The following is a 22,757-nucleotide window of genomic DNA, read 5'->3' on the forward strand; positions in this document are numbered from 1 at the left end:
GGGGGGGTGTTTTTTGGGGTGCGGGGGGGGGTTTTTTTGGGGTGCAGGGGGGTTTTGGGGTGCAGGGTTTTTTGGGGGGCACAAAAGGGTTTGGGGGTTCAGTGGGAGGGTTGGAGGGGGTTTGGGGGGCTGCAGGGTTTTTTTGGGGGACACAAAGGGGGGGTTCAGGGGAATTTTGGGGTGTGGGGGGTGTTGGGGTCAGGGATTTTGGGGGGTTGGGGAAGGGTTTTGGGGCACGGGGGTGTTTTTTGGGGCGCAGGGGGGTTGGGGGTTCAGCGGGGAGGGTCAAGGGGGCTCTTGGGGTTCAAGGGGGGCTTTGGGGGGGGTTGGGGATTCAAGGGGGGGTTCGGGGGGGGGTCAGTGAGTTTTAGGGGCTCAGTGGAGGGTTTGGGGGTGTCGGGGGCCTTTGGGGGTTCAATGGGGGGTTCAGGGGGTGGTTTGGGGGTTCGGGGGGGGTTTGGGGGTTCAGGGGGGTGGTTTGGGGGTTCAGGGGGGGGTTTTGGGGTGCCCAGCAGCTCCCCCCCCCCCCCCCCCCCCAGGTCAGCCAGTCGCTCCGGGGAGAGGAAGAAGAGCTCCAAGAAGAAGAAGCACAGGTGGGGGCGGGGCCTGGGGTGCGAGGGGGCGTGGTTTGTGCTTGGGGCGGGGCCTGGAGTGCGAGGGGGCGTGGTTTGATGCTTGGGGCGGGGCCTGGGGTGCGAGGGGGCGTGGTTTGGTGCTTGGGGGCGGGGCCTGGGGTGTGAGGGGGCGTGGTTTGTTGCTTGGGGGCGTGGCCACGGGGGTGTGGGTGTGTTCTCTCTCAAGCCCCGCCCCCTTTTCCTCTCCCCCCCCCCCCCCCCAGGTCGGAGTCGGAGGCCAAGAAGCGGAAGCACCGGTGAGGGGGGAGGGGCTTGGGGAGGGGGAGGGGCTTGGGGAGGGGGAGGAGCAAAGGGGGGGAGGGGGAGGAGCAAAGAGGGGGAGGGGGGAGTGCGGTCACCCCATGACCTCACCGCTGACATCATCCCCAGCTCTCCCAGCCCCAAGACCAAGCACAAGGCCAAAGAGAAGAAGCGCAAGAGGTCAGACCCCTCCCCCCCCCCACCACCCCTCCCTCCCTCACCCCTCCCCCAACACTCACCCCTTCTCCCCACCCCCCCCCTTCAGATCCACCAGCGAATCAGCTTCTCAGAAAAGCCGCCGCGAAGAACGATCTTCCTCCCCCGCCGCCTCCTCCTCCTCCTCGGCTTCCTCCCGCAGCCGGTAAGTTACCGAAAAACCACACACACACCCCCCCCCACCCCCACCCCCAGCCCATCCCCCACCAACCCCCCCCCCCCCCCCAACCCCCGCAGGTCCCGCAGCGCCACCGCCCCGAAGCCCCCGACCCCCACGACCCACCGAGAGAAAGAAGAACCGGCGCCGGCGCAACCGGGTCTCGCCGCCGCCGCACCGGAGGTGAGCCCCGGGGCGGGGCCGGGGGGGGAGGGGGAAGCTTCCCGCCAAAAAAACCTCACCCCTCCCCCCCCCCCCCCCCCCCCACCCCCTTCTTTTCCCTTCCCCCACCCCAGGGACCGCCGGAGCCGCAGCCGCAGCAGCCCCCGCCGCCGTCGGCATCGCCGCGACCCGCCGAGGAGCCCCAACCGGCGCCGCCCGTGAGCACCGCGCCGCTGCCGCCGCCCGCCGACCCCCCCCCGCGTCGCCGAACCTCCCCCCGCCGTCGCCCAACAACCTCCCCCCGCCGCCCCCTCCCCGCCGCAGCCGCCCATCGCCGCGTCACCGCCTCGCCGCGCCGTGTCCACCCCGTCGCCGGAACCCGCCCGTCGCGCCAAAACCCCGCCTCCGCCGCCGCCGCCCCCGCCGCGACCGGCGCGTTCCCCCACCCCGCCCAAACGTTCCCGCCCCCGCCGCGACCGCTCCCGTTCCCGCAGCCCCCCCGGCACCGGCGGGAGCCGTCGCGGCGGCGCTCGTTCCCGTTCCCGTACCCCGGTTCGCCGAAACCGTTCCCGTACCCCGGCGCGGCGAAACCGTTCCCGCAGCCGCCGGCGCGGTCGGTCGCGGTCCCGGACCCCCCCTCGGCGCGGTCGTTCCCGTTCCCGCACCCCGCTTTGGCGCCCCAATTCCACCAGCCCCATCCGGTGGCCCGTCCGGTCCCGGTCCCGCTCTCCGGCACGCCGTAACAAATCCCGTTCGCCGGCGCGGCGCCGATCGCGTTCCCGGTCCCCTCGCGGTCGCGCTTGGTCCCGCAGCCGCGCCGGCGGGCGATGGGGCCGTTCCCGCTCCCGTTCTCCGGCGCGCCGGCGTTCCCGTTCTCGCACGCCGGCGCGCCGGCGTTCCCGTTCGACGGGCCGCCGGCGTTCCCGCTCGACGGCGCGACGCCGCTCGCGTTCCACGGCGCGCCGCGGCGGTCGTTCGCGTTCCCGCAGCCTTTGGCGCGGCCGTTCGGGTTCCACGCCGGCCCGGCGCAGCCGTTCCCTTTCCTCGCCGGATCGCCGGCGCCGCGGGCGCGGTTTGGGCCGCCGCAGCCGTTCCGATTCCTCCGGCAAATCCCGCCGCGGCGGAGGGCGCCGCAGCCGCTCCCTCTCCTCCCCCCGGCCTAAAAAACGGGCGCGAGCCTCTTCCCGCTCCCCTTCGCGGCGCCGCCGCCGCAGCTCCACCGCGTCCCCCGCCGGCAAAGCCAAAACCCCCTCCCCCTCCCCCCCCAAACCCAAAGCCCCTTCCCCTCCCCCGCCCGCCGCCCCGGCGCCCCCCGCCCGCCCCAAGTGGGTGCCGATCGCCGAGCTGCACCCGGCCGCGCCGCAGCCCCCGCCCAGCTTAGCCAAACCCGGCGCCGAGGCCAAGCCGGCGGCGCCCAAGTGGGTGCCGATCGGCGGGGCGCAGCCCCTCCCCCCGCAGCCGGCGCCTCCCGGCACCGAGACCACGACCGCGATGCCGGCGGCGACGCCGGTTCCGGCCAAAGCGGCCGCCGAGGTCAAAGCGGCCGCCGCGGCGGTGACGCCGCCAAACCTCCCCAAAGCGGCCGCCGAGGGGAAGGCGGCAGCGGCGGCGGCAACGCCGGGCGGCACCAAAGCGGGCGCTGAGGCCGCGAGCGGCGTCAAGCCGGCGCCCGCTAACGAGGCGAAGCCGGCGACCGCGCCGCAGCCCGCCGGCGCCAAACCGGCGCCTGTTACCGAGGCGAAGCCGGCGACCGCGGCGCAGTCCGGTGGCGCCAAACCGGCACCTCAAGCAGAGGTGAAGCCGGCGCCGGCGCCTCAACCCAGCGTCACCAAACCGGCCGCACCGGCGCCGCAGCAAAACCTCAGCAAAGCGACGCCGGCCACCGAGACCAGACCGGCCGTGCCGCCGCCGCCGCCGCCCAAACCGGGCGTCCCCGAGACGAAAGCGGTGACGCCGCCGGCGCAACCGGCCCCACAGAACCTTCCCAAAACCGTCGCGGAGGCGAAACCGGTGACGCCGATGCCGCCGACGCCGCAGCAGCAGCAGAGCACGGTGAAGCCGCCGGTAACGCCCCCGCCGCCACCGCCCGGACTGCCCAAAGCCATGCCGGTGGTGGAGCCCAAGGTGGGGGTTCTGCCGCAGAGCCCCAAACCAGCTACCGAAACGCGACCGGCGCTGCCGGCGTCGCCGAGCCTCCCCAAGGCCATGCCGGTGGTGGCCATGCCGCTGAGCCAGAGCCTCGCCAAACCCGCGCCGGCCCTCGAGCTGAAGCCGCCGCCGCCGCCGCCGCTCGCCCCCAAACCGGCGACCGCTACCGAGACGAAGCCGGCGACCGCGGCGCAGCCCGGCGTCGCCAAACCGGCGCCGCCCGCCGAGGCGAAACCGATCCCCGCGGCCGTGCCGAGCGTTGCCAGATCACCGGCGCAATCGCCGGCGCCGGTCACGCCTAGTCCGTTGAAGCCGACGCCGCCGAGGACCGTGCCGGGTGTCGCCGGCAAACTGGGAACCCCGCCCCCGCCGCCGCCGGGCCTGCCGCGAGCGCTGACCGCCGGGCTCCGTGCCGCCGGCACGCCGGCAAAGCTGCTGCCGGCCTCGCGCCTCAGCCTGCCCTCCTCGCCCGTCGCTGCCTCGGCGCTGCCGCCGCCCGTCCACGCCAAACCTGTCCCCCGGTTGCTGCCCGTCCCCAAACCGCCGCCCAAAGCGGAGCCGGTGAAACCGCCGAGCGTCGCCGTCACCATCGCCGCCACCGCCGCCACGCAGCCGCCCACCGAGAAGCCGCGCGGCCCCTCCCCGCCGCGGCTCAGCCGGGCCACCGAGCCCGCCGGCACCCCGCGCCGCGAGGACGAGCCCGGTCATCCCGCGTCACCGCCGGTGCTGGAGAAGATGGCGCCGGAGCAGCCGACGTTGTCATCGACGTTGTCATCGACGCTGTCATCGACGTTGTCAGCGGCGTCACCCGCCGCCCCGGCGCAGGAGATCCCCAAGGTGGAACCGGCAGCTGCCGGCGTCACCGCGACCTCTAACGCCGCTGTCACCACTGTCCCCAAGGCCGCCGCGGCTGCCACCGCAACAGGCGCCGTCACCCGCGTCACCGTGGGCGCTGCCGCCGCCGCCACCGTCGGAGCCGCCACCAAGGCCACCGCGGACGCCGTCACCGGTGCCACCGGCGTCGCCACCAAAGCCGCTGTAGGCGCCGCCGCCGCCAGCGTGGCCACCGCTACCGGCGTCACCGTGGGCGCCGTCCCCAAGGCCGCCGCGGACACCAGCGCCATCAGCGTCGCTGCCAAGGTCGCCGCGGACACCAAGGCCACCGTCACCGCTGTCACCGTAGGCGCCACGGCCAAGGCCACCGCAGCCGCCACCACGGACGTCACCCCCGTGGCCACCAAGGCCGTTGCCGATGTCACCAAAACCGTCACCGCCGCTGCCTCCGCCGTCACCGCGGCCACCGCCACGGCTGTCACCGCTGTCACCACCGCCGCTGTCGCCGCCCCGGCTGTTGTCACCAAGGCCGCTGCAGTCGTCACCAGTGCCGGCAGCGTCGCCGTCACCCCCAGGGACACCGGCGTCACCATCGCTCCCAGCGTCACCGGGGACGCCAGCGTCACCGTCGGGGCCACCAGTTTGACCAGTGCCACCAGTGCCGGCAGCGTCACCAGCGTCGGCAGCATCAGCGTCGCTCCCAGTGTCACCAGTGCTCCCAGTGTCACGAGCGCTGGCAGCGTCGCCGTCGCTCCTAGAGACACCAGTGCCACCAGCGTCGCTGTCACTCCCGGTGTCACCAGGGTCACCAGTGTCACCATCGCTCCCAGTGTCACCAGTGCCGGCAGCGTCACCAGTGCTCCCAGTGTCACCAGTGCCGCTGTCGCTCCCAGCGTCACCAGTGCTCCCAGTGTCACCAGTGCCGCTGTCGCTCCCAGTGTCACCAGTGCTCCCAGTGTCACCAGTGCCACCGTCGCTCCCGGTGTCACCAGCGTCCCCAGTACCACCGTTGCCAGCAGCGTCACCGTCGCTCCCAGTGTCACCAGTGTCCCCAGTGCTGCCATCGCTCCCAGTGTCACCAGTGCTCCCAGTGTCACCAGTGCCGGCAGTGCTGCCATCGCTCCCAGCATCACCAGCGTCACCAGTGCCGCCGTCGCTCCCGCTGTCACCAGTGTCCCCAGTGCCGCCACCGCTCCCAGTGTCACCAGTGCTCCCAGTATCCCCAGTGCCGCCAGCGTCACCGTCGCTCCCAGCCTCCCCAGCCCCGTCGCCATGGACACCAGTTCCCCCAGTGCTCCCAGTCCCGTCGCCGGCCCCACCAGTACCGGCAGCGTCTCCGTCGCCCCCGCGGACGCCGGCCCCGCCGATGTCGCCGCCGATGTCGCCGCTGATGTCACCGCGGTGGCCCCGCCCCCCGGCCCGGAGAAGCGGAGCTCTTCCTCCTCCTCCTCGTCCTCCTCCTCTTCCTCTTCCTCGTCCTCTTCCTCCTCCTCCTCCTCCTCTTCCTCCGACTCCGACTCCTCCAGCTCCAGCTCCTCCGACTCCGGCCCCCCCTCGCCGGCCGCCCCGCCCGACGCCGACGCCCAGACGGGGTGAGCTGTGCGCCCTCCCCCCCCCACGGGGCCCCTCCCCCCCCCCCACGGGGCCCCCCCCCCCCCCACGGGGCCCCTCCCCCCCCACGGGGCCCCTCCCCCCTCACGGGGCCCCTCCCCCTGGCCCTGCTCGCCCCTCCCCCCCCCACGGGGCCCCTCCCCCCCCCACGGGGCCCCTCCCCCCCCCCACGGGGCCCCTCCCCCCCCGGGACCCCTCCCCCCTGGCCCTGCTCACCCCCCCACTCAGGGCCCCTCCCCCACCCATGGGGCCCCTCCCCCCCACAGGACCCCTCCCCCCCCCACCACGGACCCCCCCCGGCCCTGCCCCCCCCGCCCCCCTCTTGGGCCCCTCCCCCCCCACCCATGGGGCCCCTCCTCCCCTGGGACCCTCCCCATGGCCCCTCCCCCACCCGTGGGGTCCCTCCCCCAATTGATGCCCCCATGGCCCCTCCCCCACTCGATGCCCCTCCCCCCCACCCACGGGGCTCCTCCCCCCAATCGAGGCCCCTCCCCATGACCCCTCCCCCCACCCCCGGGGCCCCTCCCCTTGTGCCCCTCCCCCCTTCACACCCCTCCCCCCCACACGCCCCCTCGGGCCCCTCCCCCCCCGAGAAAGCGACACCCACGGGTGCCCCCATCCCCCGCCTGTCCCCTGGGTGCCCCCCCCCCCCCCCCCCACCCCAGGGTGCCGCTGGCCTCGTCCCCTGTCCCCAAGGGGTCCCCTCAGGGCGTCGCCCCTCCCCCCCCCCCCGTGTCCCCAAGGCGCCACACGTGACGTCACCAACGCTTTATTCGCCAGGGAGCCGGGTCCCCACAGGTGCCCCCCACCCTGTCCCCAAGGGTGCCAAGTCCCTGGGGGTGTCACCCCCCTGTCCCCAAGGGTCCCCTGGGTGCCCCCCACCCTGTCCCCAAGGGCGTCACCCACCCTGTCCCCGGTCCCCTGGGGTGTCACCCACCCATCCCATGTCCCCTGGGGTCCCCTGGGTGCCCCCCACCCTGTCCCCTGTCCCCAAGGGTGCCAAGTCCCTGGGGGTGTCACCCCCCCGTCCCACGTCCCCCGGGGTCCCCTGCCTTGGGTGCTGTGTCCCTTGGGGTGCCCCCCACCCTGTCCCCAAGGGTCCCCTGGGTGCCCCCCACCCTGTCCCCTGGTCCCCAAGGGTACCAAGTCCCTGGGGGTGTCACCCCCCCTGTCCCCAAAGATCCCGTGTCCCCACTCCCACGTCCCCTGGGTGCCCCCCACCCTGTCCCACGTCCCCTGGGTGCCCCCCACCCTGTCCCCAAGGGTCCCCTGGGTGCCCCCCACCCTGTCCCCTGGTCCCCAAGGGTACCAAGTCCCTGGGGGTGTCACCCCCCCTGTCCCCAAAGATCCCGTGTCCCCACTCCCACGTCCCCTGGGTGCCCCCCACCCTGTCCCCTGGGGTCCCGTGTCCCTTGGGGTGTCACCCCCCCCCCCCGTCCCACGTCCCCCGGGGTCCCCTGCCTTGGGTGCTGTGTCCCTTGGGGTGCCCCCCACCCTGTCCCCTGTCCCCCGGGGTCCCTGTCCCCTGTCCCCGAGGGTGCCACGTCCCCTGGGTGCCCCCCACCCTGTCCCCAAGGGCGTCACCCACCCTGTCCCCTGTCCCCAAGGGTGCCAAGTCCCTGGGGGTGTCACCCCCCCTGTCCCCAAAGATCCCGTGTCCCCACTCCCACGTCCCCTGGGTGCCCCCCACCCTGTCCCCTGTCCCCAAGGGTGCCAAGTCCCTGGGGGTGTCACCCCCCCGGCCCCAAGGGTCCCCTGTCCCCACTCCCACATCCCCTGGGTGCCCCCCACCCTGTCCCCTGTCCCCTGGGTGTCACCCCCCCCCGTCCCCAAGGGTCCCCTGGGTGCCCCCCACCCTGTCCCCTGGGGTCCCGTGTCCCTTGGGGTGTCACCCTCCCCCCACGTCCCCTGGGTGTTACCCCCCCCCCCGTCCCGTTGTCCCTGGGGGTGCTGCCCGCCCCTCCCCCGCTAACCCCCCCCCCCGTCTTCCCCCCCCCCCCGCAGGTCGCCCAGCGCCGGCCCCGCCCCCGCGGTGTCACCGGCGCCACCGGCCACGGCCGAAGCCCGGGAGGGCCGCGCCCCCGTCGTCACCCGCCGCAAACGCCGCTCTTCCTCCTCCTCCTCGTCCTCCTCCTCCTCTTCCTCTTCTTCCTCCTCGTCTTCCTCGTCCTCTTCCTCCTCCTCCTCCAGCTCTTCCTCGTCCTCCTCCTCCTCTTCCTCCTCCTCCTCCTCCTCTTCCTCTTCCTCTTCCTCCTCCTCTTCCTCTTCCTCCTCCTCCTCCTCTTCCTCCTCGGCCATCCCGGCCGTCGCCGCCGTCGCCGTCTCCTCCGCCGCTGACGTCACCACCGCCGCCACCGTCGTCACCGCCGCCGCCGGGAAAACCTCGCCCCACGGCACACGGTACATGGAGCCCCCCCTCGGCGTCACCGGCACCGGCGTCACCGCAACCCCTCCCCCGTCCCAAACCGGGGAACCCCGCGCCACCCCTCCCCCGCCGCCCGAAACCGCCGCCGCCGCCCCTCCCCCGACGAGCGCAGCGGCCGCCACGCCGACGACGCCCACCGCCGCCGTGACCTCATCGACCGACGCCCCCGCCGACACGCCCCGCCCCCCGCTCTTATCCCTCACCCCCAAGAGCGGGGGAGGGGCCGGCGCCCCCTTCCCCCGCCCTCCCGGTTCCCTCCTCTCCCTCACCCCCAGCAGGGCTTTGCGCCCCTCCCCCCGCCCCCCGGGCTCCCTCCTCTCCCTCACCCCGGCCAGGGGGGGGATGGGCTGTTCCCCCCGAGGACCTTTCCCCCTTTTAGGGGGGAGGGGTAGCGGAGGGGGAGGGGCTTTCCCCCGCCCCACCACCCCCTTTTTAGCCACCCCGGGCCGCACCGTCGGGGGCGGGGGGTTGGGCGGGGGTTGTTACCCTCAACGCTCTCCCGGTTCCCCGTTTTGGAGGGGGGGAGGAGGAGGAGGAGGGGGAGGAGGGGTGAGCGGGGGAGGGGTGAGCGGGGGAGGGGTTTGTCCCTTTTCACCCGGTCGCTTGGGTTCCTGCATCCACCGTTTCCAGGGTAACGTGGGGCTGGGTTGCCCGGGACGACTCGGTGGTACCGCCGGTACCTGTATCCATCGTTTCCACGGTAACGGCGGGGGGTTGACGTGCGCCGCCAACCGCCTCTTCCCCTGTTTGCATCGCTTGGGCGGGGGAGGGTGCTGTTACCACCGCCTGGGCGGGGGAGGGGCATCCCCAACCCATCCCCCACCCCGGTCCCCTTCTCCTTTCGCCATCACCCCGGCTATGGCGGCCCGGATGGCTCACCAGTACGGCGCGGCTTCTTCCCAGTATAATTCGAACCTCTCCCAGTACGCCCAGTACGCCGCCGCTTCGTCCCAGTACGCCGCTTACGCTTCCCAGTATAACAACGGCGTCTCCCAGTACGGCGCCAACGCGGCGCAATACCAGTACGCCGCCAACCAGTACGCTTCCCAGTACGCGGCCGGTACCGCCGCTTCCCAGTACGCCCAGTACGCCGCTTCCCAGTATACGACCCCGGGCAACGAGGTCGCCCAGTACGCCGCCGGCGCGGGGGGAGGGGAAACGGCCCAGTACGCCACCAGCGCCGCCCAGTACGCCGCCAGCGCGGCCCAGTACGCGGCGGCAGCTGCGGCGGCGGGGGGAGGAGCCGCAGCCGCTACGGCGGCGGCGGGTGCAAGCGGCGGTGGGGGAGGGGCGGCGGCGGCGGCAGGAGCGGGGGGAGGGGCGGAGGCGTCCCAGTACGCGGCGGCGGCGGCGGCGACTGGGGCCCAATATAGCGGGGGAGGGGCGGCAGGGGGGTGGGGGGACGTCACCCAAGAGGCCGCCTGGGCCTCCTCGGGGACGGCGGGGGGAGGGGTGACTTGGGGGTCCTGGGTGTCCCCAGCCCCATAGCGAAAAAAACAACAAAAAGGGGGTGTGGGGGGGGTGGGGTTTCTGCCCCACATGTGGGCGTGGCCCTTCCCCCTCCCCCCCCCCCCCCCCCCCAAAAAAAAAAAAGCGCCGGACGCCGGAGGCGGAGTCCTCGGCAGCGCCGCCCCCTCCCCCCAGCGCGGGATTGGCTGGCGGAGGTGAGGAGCCGTGGGGCAGAGGTGTGGGGCAGAGGTGTGGGGCGTGTCCGGTTGTGGGGCCCGTGGGGGGAGGGTGACTCGTGCCCACTTGGGGGGCAGAGGTTGTTTGGTTGGTTTTTGGGGGGTGGGGTGTTGTTAGCACTTGGGGGGCAGATCTATGGGGCCCGGGGGGGGGGGCAGATCTATGGGGCACGTTCTTACTCGGGTAGATCTATGGGGCCCGTGGGGCGTGTTGTAGCCACTTGGGGGGGCAGAGCTGTGGGTCGCAGTATCGCTCGGGGGGGGGGGGGTGACATCTATGGGCCCCCGGTGGGGGGGGGGTCCCACTTGGGGGGCAGAGCTATGGGGCGCGTAGCACTTGGGGTGAAATCTATGGGGCGCGTTGTTATCACTTGGGGGGGGCAGATCTATGGGGCGCGTTCTTATTTGGGGGGGTAGATCTATGGGGCCCATGGGGTGGCTTGTACCCACTTGGGGGGCAGAGCTGTGGGGTGCATTGTTAGCGCTTGGGGGGCAGAGCCAATGGGGCACGTTCTTACTTGGGGGGGGGGGAGGGGGGAGGGCAGATCTATGGGGCACGTTCTTCCCACTTGGGGGGCAGAGCCACCGGGGCCCATGGGGGTGACTTGCGCCCACTTGGGGGGCAGAGCTGTGGGGCCCAGGGTTGGCTTTTCCCACTTAGGGGGCAGATCTATGGGGCGCGCCGTGCTTGTTTGCGAAGTTGGTTTTAACGGGGGGGGTTAGGGGGCAGGCGGTCGTGTCCCCCCCACGCACACTTGGGGGGCAGATCTGTGGGGCAGACGCCACCTTCGTTTAGATGAGCCGTTATGGGGCAGACGGCTTGGTTGGGGGGCAGGCACCGTTGGGTGTTATGGGGCAGATCAGTGGGGCTGGGGGGGGGGGTGTTGTGGGTCACTTGGGGGGCAGATATGGGGCACGGGGGGGGGGAACATGGTGTTGCAGCCGCTTGGGGGGCAGTGGGCCGCGTGGCCGGCTCACTTGGGGGGCGGAGGGTTGTGGGGCTGGCAGTAGGATGTGGGGCAGCTGTGGGGCTGGGAAGGGGGGGTTATGGGGCTGGCAGGCTGTGGGGCAGGCTATGGGGCTGGGGAGTATGGGGCAGGCTGTGGGGCAGGCTATGGGGCTGGGGGGGTTATGGGGCAGGCTATGGGGCTGGGGATGGTTGTGGGGCTGGGGGAGGGGTGTCGTGGGGTTGTCTGATGGGGTTGGCAGCAGGATGTGGGGCAGCTGTGGGGCTGTGGGGGGAGTTATGGGGCAGGCTATGGGGCTGGGAGGGTTGTGGGGCAGGCTATGGGGCTGGCAAGCTCTGGGGCTGGGAAAAGGGCTCTGGGGCTGGCCGTGGGGCGCGTTCCTCCCTTGTGGGCCCAGCTCCCCTCCCCGTGGGGGGGGGGTTGGCCGTGGGGCGGGGGGGGGGAGGGGGGTGGGGTGGGGTGGGGGCAGCGGCAGCAGCGAGCGCCGTGGGGCTGACCCCTATCCCCCGCAGCGCCGCCGGGTGCCGCCCGCGCCGAGGACCCAGCAGCCGCTCCCCGGGGGCCCCGTGGCGGCCGGTGGCCGGTAAGGTGTGGGGGCAGCTATGGGGCAGCCGTGGGGGTGGCTGTGGGGCAGCCGTGGGGCAGCCCGCCCTTGCCCCACTCCTCCCCTCCCCCCCCCCCTCACCCCTTTCTTCTCTTGCAGCTCCCTATAGCCCTGGAGCCCCGCCCCCTTCTCTCCAGGCCCCGCCCCCTTCTCTCCAGGCCCCGCCCCCTTCTCGGCAAGCCCCGCCCCTCCGCCCCGCCCCTCCGCCCCGCCCCCTGTTGGGTTTTTCTGTGCGTTTTACAGATAAAAAGGCCAATGGCAGCGGTGGGCGTGGTCTCTGGGGAAGGGGGCGTGGCCTGGGAGAGGGGGCGGGGTTTGGGGAAGGGGCGGGGCCTGAGGGTTTGGCACGGGGGAGGTGTTATGCGAGGGTGGGGGCGGGGCTTGGGGGGGCGGAGCGCCGAGGGGGCGGGGCTTCAAAGGGGCGGGGCTTGGGGGTGGGCTGGGGTGAGGGGGCGGGGCTTGGGCGAGGGGCAAAGCTGTGGGCGGGGTTTGGGGCTGTGGGCGGGGCCTGGGGTTTGTGGGCGGGGCTTAGGGCACATTCAGGTGCATGGGGGGGTGGAGCTTGCACACGCGCGTGCACCGGGCCACGCCCCCCCCCCCCCCCCCCCAAATATGCACGAGGAGGCGGTTTGTGGTTGGGGGAGGGGCAGGAGGCAGCTTTATTTTGGGGGGGGGAGGGGCGTTTAGTGGTGCGTCACACGCGTGTGTGCGCACCCCCACCCCACCCCCCCCCCCCCGTGCGAGGGCCCGTGCCACACGCGCGTGTGCAAGGGCGGGGGGAGGGGCTCAGGGCAGCGGAGGTTCCTGGGCGCCGCCCGTCGAATCCTGGGGCTTCATCACGTCGGGGAGCTCCGGGGGGCTGGAGAAGGGGTCGATGCGCAGCGCCTCGAAGGCCTCCTCTGCTGGGGGACCCCGAAATGGCGTCAGGGACCCCCAAAATGGCACCGGGGACCCCAAAAGTGGCGTCAGGGACCCCCAAAATGGCACCGGGGACCCAAAAGTGGCATCAGGGACCCCAAAAGTGGCCATTTGGACCCCAAAAATGGCATCAGGGACCCCAAAACGGTGTCAGGGACCCCAAAAGTGGCATCAGGGACCCCGAAAATGGTGTCAAGGACCCTGAAAATGGCACCGGGGACCCCAAAATGGCGTCAGGGACCCCAAAAGTGGCATCAGGGACCCCCAAAGTGGCATCAGAAGCCCTGAAATGCCCCAAAAGACCCCAAAAAGTGCCCCAGGGACCCCAAAATGGCCCCGGGGACCCCAAAAGTGGCATCAGGGACACCCCCCCCCCCCCGAAAATGCTCCTGAAGACCCCAAACCCCCCCAAAACCTCAAAAATCTGCCCTGGGGACCCCAAAAATGGCCCTTCCCCCCACACACACACAGTGGGGCAGCCCCCCACGTCCCTCCCTCGCCGTGGGGCAGGACCTCCCCACCCCCACCCCCCCCAGGGCCTCCCGTGGGGCAGAACCCCCCTGCCGTGGGGCAGAACCCCTTCCCGTGGGGCAGAACCCCCCCGCCATGGGGCAGAACCCCCTCCCGTGGGGCAGAACCCCCCTCCCGTGGGGCAGAACCCCCCCTCCCGTGGGGCAGAACCCCCCCGCTGTGGGGCAGGACCCTTTCCCATGGGGCAGGACCCCCTCCCGTGGGGCAGAACCCCCCTTCCCGTGGGGCAGAACCTGCTCCCGTGGGTCAGGACCTCCCCGCCGTGGGGCAGAATCCCCCTCCCGTGGGGCAGAACCCCCTCCCATGGGGCAGAACCCCCCTTCCCGTGGGGCAGAACCCCCCTGCCGTGGGGCAGAACCCCCCTTCCCGTGGGGCAGGACCCCCTCCCGTGGGGCAGAACCTGCTCCCGTGGGTCAGGACCTCCCCGCCGTGGGGCAGAATCCCCCTCCCGTGGGGCAGAACCCCCTCCCGTGGGGCAGAACCCCCCTTCCTGTGGGTCAGGACCTCCCCACCATGGGGCAGAACCCCCTCCCGTGGGTCAGGACCTCCCCACCATGGGGCAGAACCCCCTTCCCGTGGGGCAGAACCTGCTCCCGTGGGTCAGGACCTCCCCGCCGTGGGGCAGAATCCCCCTCCCGTGGGGCAGAACCCCCCTTCCTGTGGGTCAGGACCTCCCCACCATGGGGCAGAACCCCCTTCCTGTGGGGCAGGACCCCCCCGCCGTGGGGCAGGACCCACCGGCCGTGCGCAGCGCCAGCCCCACGGTGGCGGGGGCCTGTGGCCGGGCCGTCTGGCTGGTGAAGCCGCAATCCCCCAGCGTCTTCGTGTCCTCCAGCAGCTGCTCGTCCTGTGGGGCAGCACCCACGGGTGACCCACGGGTGACCCACGGGGGACCCACAGGGACCCACAGAGACCCACGGGGACCCACAGACACCCATGGATGATCCACAGTGATCCACAGGGACCCACAGAGACCCACAGAGACCCACAGGGGACCCACGGGGGACCCACAGGGACCCACGGGGACCCACAGAGACCCACACAGTCCCCCACGGTGACCCACAGACACCCATGGGTGATCCACAGTGACCCACAGGGACCCACAGAGACCCACGGGGACCCACAGAGACCTACAGAGTCCCCCATGGTGACCCACAGACACCCATGGGTGATCCACAGTGACCCACAGGGACCCCCCACGGTGACCCACAGACACCCATGGGTGATCCACAGTGACCCACAGGGACCCACAGAGACCCACAGACACCCATGGGTGACCCACAGTGACCCACAGAGACCCACGGGGACCCACAGTGATCCACGGGTGATCCACAGGGACCCACGGGGGACCCACAGAGTTCCACAGACACCCCCCCCCCGATGACCCACAGACACCCATGGGGGACCCACGGGGGGACCCACAGAGTCCCCCATGGTGACCCACAGACACCCATAGTGACTCACAGGGACCCACGGGTGACCCACGGGCATCCACAGTGACCCACAGGCACCCACGGGTGACCCACAGGTGACCCATGGCTGACCCACGGCTGACCCACCGGGACCCACACAGACCCACAGGGACCCACTGGTGACCCATGGGTGACCCACAGGGATCCATGGGGACCCACAGAGACCCACAAGCATCCATAGTGACCCACAGGCACCCATGGGTGACCCACGGGGACCCACACAGACCCACGGGGACCCCATAGTGACCCACAGGCACCCACGGGTGACCCACAGGTGACCCACGGCTGACCCACGGCTGACCCACCGGGACCCACACAGACCCACAGGGACCCACGGGTGACCCACGGGCATCCACAGTGACCCACAGGCACCCACGGAGACCCATAGGTGACCCACGGGTGACCCACGGGGACCCCATGGGCACCCACAGTGACCCACGGGTGACCCACAGGGACCCAGCCAGCCCCCCCCTACGTACCCCAGCCACCCCACAGGGCCTCCAGGGGATTCTATAGGGGCCCCTGCACCCCCCCAGCCCCCCATAGGGCCCCAGCCCCCCTATAGGTGCCCCAAGCCCCCCCATAACACCCCCAGGCCCCCCTATAGGTGCCCTACGACCCCCTATAGGTCCCCCAGGCCCCTCTATAGGTGCCCCAGCCCCCCATAGGTGCCCTAGGACCCCCTATAGGTCCCCAGCCCCCCTATAGGTCCCCCAGGCCCCCCCATACACCCCCAGGCCCCCCTATAGGTGCCCTACGACCCCCTATAGGTCCCCCAGCCCCCCTATAGGTACCCCAGGCCCCTCTATAGGTGCCCCAGCCCCCCATAGGTGCCCTAGGACCCCCTATAGGTCCCCCAGCCCCTCCATAGGTGCCCCAGGCTCCCCCATAACACCCCCAGGCCCCTCTATAGGTGCCCTAGGACCCCCTATAGGTCCCCAGCCCCCCTATAGGTACCCCAGGCCCCCCCATACACCCCCAGTCCCCCTATAGGCACCCCAGGCCCCACTATAGGTGCCCTACGACCCCCTATAGGTCCCCCAGGCCCCTCTATAGGTCCCCCAGCCCCCCATAGGTGCCCTACGACCCCCTATAGGTCCCCCAGGCCCCTCTATAGGTCCCCCAGCCCCCCATAGGTGCCCTACAACCCCCCTATAGGTCCCCCAGCCCCTCTATAGGTGCCCTACAACCCCCTATAGGTGCCCTAGGACCCCCTATAGGTCCCCAGCCCCCCCCTATAGGCGCCCCCCCCACCTTATAGAGCCGCTGCTCCTCGGGCGGCCGCTTGAGGATCCCCTCGACGATGCGCTTCAGCTCGTACACGGTGCTGGACTCCTTGGCGTCCGTGAAGATGGTGGTTTTGTGGCGCCGGATCATCAGGAAAACGTCCTGCGGGGGCAACGGCGGGGTCAGGGGGCAAGGGCGGGGTCAGGGGTCAAGGGCAGGGGGCAGGGGTCAAGGGTAGGGGGCAGGGGTCAAGGGTAGGGGGCAGGGGTCAAGGGCAGGGGTCAAGGGCGGGGGCACAGGTGTCAAGGGCGGGGTCAGGGGGTCAAGGGCGGGGTCAGGGGTCAAGGGCAGGGGGCAGGGGTCAAGGGTAGGGGGCAGGGGTCAAGGGTAGGGGTCAGGGGTCAAGGGCAGGGGTCAAGGGCGGGGGCACAGGTGTCAAGGGCGGGGTCAGGGGGTCAAGGGTGGGGTCAGGGTCAAGGGCAGGGGTCAGGGTCAAGGGCGGGGTCATGGTCAAGGGTAAGGTCAGGGGTCAAGGGTGGGGTCAGGGGTCAAGGGCGGGGGGTCAAGGGCAGGGGTCAGGGGTCAAGGGCAGGGGTCAGGGGTCAAGGGCAGGGGGTCAAGGGCGGGGTCAGGGGTCAAGGGCGGGGGTTAGGGGTCAAGGGCGGGGTCAGGGGTCAAGGGTAGGGTCAGGCGTCAAGGGCGGGGGCAGGGGGTAAAGGGCAGGGGTCAGGGGGTCAAGGGCGGGGTCAGGGGGTCAAGGGCAGGGGTCAGGGATCAAGGGTGGGGGCAGGGGGTCAAGGGCAGGGGGTCAAGGGTGGGGTCAGGGGTCAAGGGCAGGGGTTAGGGGTCAAGGGCGGGGTCAGGGGTCAAGGGTAGGGTCAGGCGTCAAGGGCGGGGGCAGGGGGTCAAGGGCAGGGGTCAGGGGTCAAGGACAGGGGTCAGGGGGTCAAGGGCAGGGGTCAGGGATCAAGGGTGGGGGCAGGGGGTCAAGGGCAGGGGCAGGGGTCAAGGGCGGGGGCAGAGGTCAAGGGCGGGGGCAGGGGGAGGTCACGCAGGGTGAGTAGCAAGAGGGGGCGGGGGGTGGAGGGGGCGTGGCTACGGCTGGGGGCGTGGTCAGTGAGGAGGGGGCGTGGTTAATGAGGAGGAGGCGTGGCCAGGGCTGGGGGAGGCGTGGCCAATGAGGTGTGGGTGTGTTCAGGGCCGGGGGGGGCGTGGTCAGAGCCGGGGAGGTGTGCCATTGGCTGGCCAGTGCGGAGGGGGCGTGGCTAGGAGGAGGGAGGCGTGGTCAAGGCTTTTTCCGGGGGGCGTGGCCAGAGCTGGGGAAGCGGGGGCGTGGTCAGCGCGGGGAGAGGCGTGGCTAAGGCCGCGGGGGGCGGGGTTAGGGGCGGGGCTGGGCGGAGGGGGCGTGGCCTCGCTGAGGTGGGGGGGGGGGAAGGGCCATAAAAGCCACGGAGGCGGCGGGAGAGAGAGGGAGGGGGGGTTCCCCGCGCGGGAACAGCTTTCCCGAATGGGCCGGGGGTCCCCGCGTGGGAGGGGGGTGTCACGCGTGTCTTCCCCAACCCAGGGTTCGGGGGGTGGGGGGGGAATCCCCGGTCCCAGCTCTCACCATCGCCGCCGTTCCGCGCCTGGCTCCGTCAGCGCCGGGTCCGCCACGATCCCAGCAGGCTCCGCGGCAGGAAGGGGAGTGGCCTGCGCATGCGCAGGAGCGGAGAGGCCCCGCCCCTGAGGAGGGGCGAATCGCCGCCATCTTGTGAGGGTCAAACACACACACACACCCGTTGCTGCCATCTTGTGAGGGTCAAACCCCCCCGTCGCCATCTTGTGAGGGCACTTCGGGCGCCATCTTGTGAGGGTCCGTCGACCGCCATCTTGTGAGGGTCACCCCCCGCCGCCATCTTGTGAGGGTCACCCCCCGCCGCCATCTTGGGAAGGGAAATTGGGGGGGGGGGGGTGGGGGCAGCGATTTTTGGGGTCCCCCTTTGTCCTTCCGGCCCCCCCCAAAGTGTGACATTAAACCTACACCTCCCCTTGATTGCTCTGATCGGGTTTTTATTCCTCCCGTCGCCCCACAAAACTCCAAACGAGGCTGCGCCCTGCCCCTCCCCCACCCCCCCCACCCCCCACTCGTGTTTTTTGGGGTGGGGGATGGGGGTGGATGGGGGGGGGATCACCCCACACCCACGATGGCGTGGGCGAACCCGTCGAGCGGCTTCGGGTCCCCGCCCTGCCGCCTCATTGACGCCGCGGACGCGCCCGGAGTCGCGAGGTGGCCAAAAAAAAAAACAACCCCAAAAAATCCAAAAAACCCCCCAAAAAGGGGGGGGAGGGGGGGGGAGGGGTTTTGGGGGGGAGGGGGTGTGTTTGTTCCGTCATGGGGACCCCCAAGCCGTTCTACGGCGTCATCGTCGGCGTCATCGTCCTCCTCTGCGCCTCCGTGCGGCGGCTGCGAGCCCAGGGCTGCGACGGGGCAGGTGGGGCCTGGGGGGGGTTGGGGGGGGGGGCACCCCCATATTGGGGGTGGGGTTTGGGGTGTCCTGGGGGGGGGGGGATGGGGTCCCATGGGGGGTTTGGGGGTGTCCTGGGGGGTGGGGTGGGTTTGGGGTGCTCTGGGAACCCCTATGGGGGGGGGGGTTGGGGTCCAATAGGGGGGTTTGGGGGTGCTGGGAGGTTTTGGGGTGCTCTGGGTCTCATGGGGGGGGGTTGGGGTGCTCTGGGGGGGGGTTTGGGCTGTCCGGGGGGGGGGAATGGGGTCCCATGGGGGGGGGTGGGGTGCTGGGAGGTTTTTGGGGTGCTCTGGGAACCCCTATGGGGGGGGGTTGGGGTCCAATGGGGGGGTTTGGGGTGCTGAGAGGGTTTTGGGGTGCTCTGGGTCTCATGGGGGGGGTTTGGGGGTGTCCGGGGGGGTTTGGGGTGTCCTGGGGGGGGAGTTGGGATCCAATGGGGGGGTTTGGGGATGTCCTGGGGGGATGGGGTGTCCGGGGGGGTTTTGGGGTGTCCTGGGGGGAGGATGGGGTCCCATGGGGGGGTTTTGGGGTGCTGAGGGGGTTGGGGTGTTCTGGGAACCCCTATGGGGGAGGTTTGGGGGTGTCCTGTGGGGTTTTGGGGTGCTCTGGGTCCCATGGGGAGGTTTGGGGGTGCCGGGGGGGTGTTGGGGTCCCACGGGAGGTTTTGGGGTGTCGGGGGGGGGGGGTTGGGGGTGTCCTGAGGGGGGGGAATGGGGTCCCATGGGGGGGTTTGGGGTGCCCGGGGGGGTTTTGGGGTGCTGGGGGGTGTTTGAGGTGCTCTGGGAACCCCTGGGGGAGTTTGGGGGTGTCCTGTGGGGTTTTGGGGTGCTCTGGGTCCCATGGGGGGTTTTGGGGTGTCCGGGGGGTGGGGGTGGGGGTTGGTGTCCCATAGGAGGGTTTGGGGGGGCTGGGGGTGTCCCGGAGGAATTTTGGGGTGCCGGGGAGGGTGGGGGGTGGGGTGTCCTAATGCCCCCCAAGGGGGGAATTGGGGGTGCTGGGGGGTGTTGGGGTGCTCTGGGTTCTGCGGGGGGGGGGAGTTGGGGTGCCGAGGTGGTTTGGGGGTGCCCTTCCCCCTCCCCCATCGGCTCTTTGCTCCAACTGTCCACCTGGGGTGGGGGAGGGCAAATTTGGGGGGGGGTTCAGAGTCCTCCTCACCCCACCCCACCCCCCCCCCCAAAGGTGACCTCACGCAGTTGACCCGCTCCCAGTTGGGTGAGTCCCCCAAAATGGGGGTGTGTGTCCCCCCCCACCCCCCCCCACCCCTTGGGGGGGGTGTGGGTGTCCCCCCACCCCCCACCTGACGTCTCCCTCCCCCTCCCCCCCCCCAGCCTGCGGGCGACCCCACGCTGGGGGGGTCCTACGGAACGTGGGGGGGGAGGACGCGGGGGCCGGCGAGTGGCCGTGGCAGGGCAGCCTCCTCCGCCATGGCACCCACGTCTGTGGCGTCTCCTTGGTGGCACCTCGGTGGGTGCTGACGGCCGCCCACTGCTTCCAGGAGTGAGTCACAGGGGGGGAGGGGGGAGGGGGGAGGGGCAATGGGGAGGGAGGGGATGATGAGGGGAGGAGGGGACCCAACGGTGGCCAAGGGGGCCCAACGGTGGCCAAGGGGACGCCAGGGGGAGGAGGGGACCCAACAGTGGCCAAGGGGACCCAACGGTGGCCAAGGGGACACCAGGGGGAGGAGGGGACCCAACGGTGGCCAAGGGGAGGAGGAGACCCAACGGTGGCCAAGGGGACCCCAAGGGGAGGAGGGGAGCCAATGGTGGCCAAGGGGACCCTATGGTGGCCAAGGGGAGCCCAAGGGGAGGAGAGGACCCAGTGGTGGCCAAGGGGACCCAACGGTGGCCAAGGGGACCCCAAGGGGATGAGGGGAGCCAATGGTGGCCAAGGGGACCCAACGGTGGCCAAAGGGAAGAGGAGACCCAAGTGGCCAAGGGGAGCCCAAGGGGAGGAGGGGACCCACTGGTGGCCAAGGGGACCCAGTGGTGGCCAAGGGGACACCAGGGGGAGGAGGGGACCCAGTGGTGGCCAAGGGGACCCAATGGTGGCCAAGGGGACCCAGTGGTAGCCAAGGGGACAATGTGGGGCGTGGGGACCCAATGGTGGCCGAAGGGACCCCAAGGGGAGGAGGGGACCCAACGGTGGCCAAAGGGACAATGGGAGGTGTGGGGACCCAAAGGTGGCCGGGGGGCCACCAACGGTGGCCAAAGGGACCTGACAGTGGCCGTGGGCACCCAACGGGCCTTCAACCACCTCCAACGACACCCAAGGTGGGTCCATGGGCTTCAACGCCACCACGGGCCGGGGCGGGGGGTGACACGGTAACATGTCCCCGTCCCCGTCCCCGTCCCCCCGCAGGAGCCGGGACCCCCGGGTCTACGCGGTGCTGCTGGGGGTGCGGGAACTATCGGGGCCACCAGGTCCGGGCGTGGTGGTGCCCTTGGGTCGGCTCCTGCCCCACCCCAGTTACGCCGGTGAAGCCACCAGTGGGGACATCGCCTTGGCGCAGTTGGCCTGGCCCGTCACCTTCTCCGACGCCGTCCTGCCCGTCTGTCTGCCCGCCCCCACCCTCAGCTTCCCGCCCGGCACCCGTTGCGTCGCCACCGGCTGGGGGGACATCCAGGAAGGAGGTGAGGTGGGGTTGGGGGTTGGAGGTGAGGGCACCCAATGGAGATCAAGGGGACCCAACGGGGACCCAGCCATGGCCAAGGGCACCCAACCGTGGCCAAGGGCACTCGATCATGGCCAAAGGGACCCAATGGAGGTCAAGGGGACCCAATGGGGACCCAGCCATGGCCAAGAGGACCCAATGGGTACCCAATCATGGCCAAGGGCACCCAATGGAGACCCAACCATGGCCAAGGGGACCCAACGGAGGTCAAGAGGAGCCAAGGAGGACCCAATCATGGCCAAGAGCACTCAGTGGGGTCAAGGGGACCAAGGAGGGACTCAACCATGGTCAAGGGGACCCAACCATGGCCAAGGGGACCCAACAGGGGTCAAGAGGGCCCAACAGGCACCCAGCCACGGCCAAGGGCACCCAATGGGGACCCAACCACGGCCAAGGGCACCCAACCATGACCAAGGGCACTCAACTACAGCCAAGGGGACCCAATGGGCACCCAACCATGGCCAAGGGCACCCAACTACAGCCAAGGGGACCCAATGGGCACCCAACCACCACCAAGGGCACCCAACCACGGCCAAGAGAACCCAATGGGGATCCAACCATGGCCAAGGGCACCCAACCACGGCCAAGGGCGCCCAACCACCACCAAGGGCACCCAACCACGACGAAGGGCACCCAACCATGACCAAGGGCACCCAACTACAGCCAAGGGGACCCAGTGGGCACCCAACCATGGCCAAGGGCACCCAACCATGACCAAGGGCACCCAACCACCACCAAGGGCACCCAACCACCATCGAGGGCACCCAAGGGTTGACCCTCAACGATGAACCCAAGGGAACCGGGCAAGACCGTCCCACCCACCCTCCCCCTCCAACACCACCCCCGTCCCACCCACCCCGCAGAGGACCTCCCGTCGCCGCGCCGCCTCCAGAAGCTCGAGGTGCCCATCATGGCGCAAAGCACCTGCCGGCGCCTCTACGGCATCGACATGGGCCGGGCTTTACCGCCGCGTCGCATCCAAGACGACATGATGTGCGCCGGTTACGCCGAAGGTTTGAAGGACACCTGCAAGGTGAGACCACCCCACCCCCCCCCCCCCCCCCCCACCACCACCTCCAGGTGCCACCACGAAGGTGACAGCCTTCCGATGATGTCATAGCGCCGCCGCCCCCCCTCCCCAAAAAAAAACCCCCTTCTTCTCCCGGTAGGGGGATTCGGGCGGTCCTTTGGTTTGCCGCGCCGACGGGCGCTGGGTCTTGGCCGGCATCGTGAGTTGGGGCGAAGGTTGCGCCGTCCCCAACCGTCCCGGCGTCTACACGCGGGTCAGCTCCTACGCCGCGTGGATCGCGCCCCGCGCCCCCGGCGTCGCCTTCGTCCCCCCCGAAACGGGGGCGAACCCCGGGAATTCCGTCGCCCGGCCGCGCCTCGGCGTCGCGCTCGTCGGCGTCGCGGTCGGTGGCGTCATCATCGGCGTCATTGGCGGCGGCGGTGTCGCGGGGGCGCTCTGAGGTCAGCGCCGTCCCCGGGGGGGGGGGGGGTGTCTTGAAGTCATCGAGGTGGAGGTTGGGGGGGGCAGGGAATGTTGGAGGGGACCCCAAACTGGCCAGAGGGGACCCCAAAATCTTCAAGGGGGGGGAAGGTTATAGGGGACCTCAAAAGTCTATAGGGGACCCCAAAACCCTATAGGGGACCCCAAAAGTCTATAGAGGACCCCAAAACTCTATAGGGGACCCCAAAACTCTATAGGGAGCCCCAAAATCTTCAAGGGGGACCCCAAAATCTTCAGAG

The 22,757-nt window shown here is 71.0% G+C and overlaps 3 protein-coding genes across 4 annotated transcripts in view; 2 read left to right on the forward strand and 1 right to left on the reverse strand.

Moving 5' to 3' along the window:
• Positions 1–11,924, forward strand: part of LOC129198985 (mucin-2-like) — a 31,669-nt gene extending 19,745 nt beyond the window's left edge. The window contains exons 2-11 of the mRNA XM_054808668.1: positions 540–593; positions 839–871; positions 1,005–1,055; positions 1,141–1,236; positions 1,329–1,408; positions 1,634–5,984; positions 8,008–8,403; positions 9,059–9,128; positions 11,594–11,664; positions 11,785–11,924. Of these exons, the coding sequence (XP_054664643.1) occupies positions 540–593; positions 839–871; positions 1,005–1,055; positions 1,141–1,236; positions 1,329–1,408; positions 1,634–5,984; positions 8,008–8,403; positions 9,059–9,128; positions 11,594–11,664; positions 11,785–11,794 (5,212 nt within the window). The 3' untranslated portion in view covers positions 11,795–11,924. The remainder of the gene's footprint in view (positions 1–539; positions 594–838; positions 872–1,004; positions 1,056–1,140; positions 1,237–1,328; positions 1,409–1,633; positions 5,985–8,007; positions 8,404–9,058; positions 9,129–11,593; positions 11,665–11,784) is intronic.
• Positions 11,925–12,318: 394 nt separating this feature from the next.
• On the reverse strand, positions 12,319–17,595 carry LOC129198989 (elongin-B-like). The gene is made up of 4 exons (XM_054808682.1): positions 17,440–17,595; positions 15,861–15,995; positions 13,873–13,981; positions 12,319–12,584 (listed from the first exon to the last, which is right to left on the reverse strand). Exons 1-4 carry the CDS (start codon positions 17,578–17,580, stop codon positions 12,472–12,474), a joined length of 498 nt encoding a protein of 165 aa, XP_054664657.1. The 5' UTR covers positions 17,581–17,595; the 3' UTR covers positions 12,319–12,471.
• A 582-nt stretch (positions 17,596–18,177) lies between these two features.
• Positions 18,178–22,488, forward strand: LOC129198988 (serine protease 27-like). 2 transcript variants are annotated; one of them, XM_054808679.1, is made up of 6 exons: positions 18,178–18,304; positions 19,517–19,549; positions 19,666–19,834; positions 20,696–20,967; positions 21,872–22,041; positions 22,178–22,488. In XM_054808679.1, the coding sequence occupies exons 1-6, from the start codon at positions 18,205–18,207 to the stop codon at positions 22,475–22,477; spliced, it is 1,044 nt and encodes a 347-aa protein (XP_054664654.1). In that variant the 5' UTR covers positions 18,178–18,204; the 3' UTR covers positions 22,478–22,488. The 2 variants fall into 2 exon arrangements, with proteins under 2 accessions (XP_054664654.1, XP_054664655.1); XM_054808680.1 differs by lacking the exons at positions 18,178–18,304; positions 19,517–19,549; positions 19,666–19,834 and adding an exon at positions 20,396–20,607.
• Positions 22,489–22,757: the final 269 nt, after the last annotated feature.

This window comes from Grus americana, chromosome 39 (genome assembly GCF_028858705.1).
Source record: "Grus americana isolate bGruAme1 chromosome 39, bGruAme1.mat, whole genome shotgun sequence".
Taxonomy (NCBI): Eukaryota; Metazoa; Chordata; class Aves; order Gruiformes; family Gruidae; genus Grus; species Grus americana.

Coding starts and splice junctions, on each gene's coding strand:
- LOC129198989 (XM_054808682.1), bottom strand. CDS start 17,580: ATGGCGGCGATTCGCCCCTCCTCAGGGGCGGGGCCTCTCCGCTCCTGC. Junction 15,996..17,439: donor GGCGCGGAACGGCGGCGATG/GTGAGAGCTGGG, acceptor TTGCCCCCGCAG/GACGTTTTCCTGATGATCCG. Junction 13,982..15,860: donor AGGAGCAGCGGCTCTATAAG/GTGGGGGGGGCG, acceptor GCTGCCCCACAG/GACGAGCAGCTGCTGGAGGA.
- LOC129198988 (XM_054808679.1), top strand. CDS start 18,205: ATGGGGACCCCCAAGCCGTTCTACGGCGTCATCGTCGGCGTCATCGTC. Junction 19,550..19,665: donor GTTGACCCGCTCCCAGTTGG/GTGAGTCCCCCA, acceptor CCCCCCCCCCAG/CCTGCGGGCGACCCCACGCT. Junction 19,835..20,695: donor GCCGCCCACTGCTTCCAGGA/GTGAGTCACAGG, acceptor GTCCCCCCGCAG/GAGCCGGGACCCCCGGGTCT.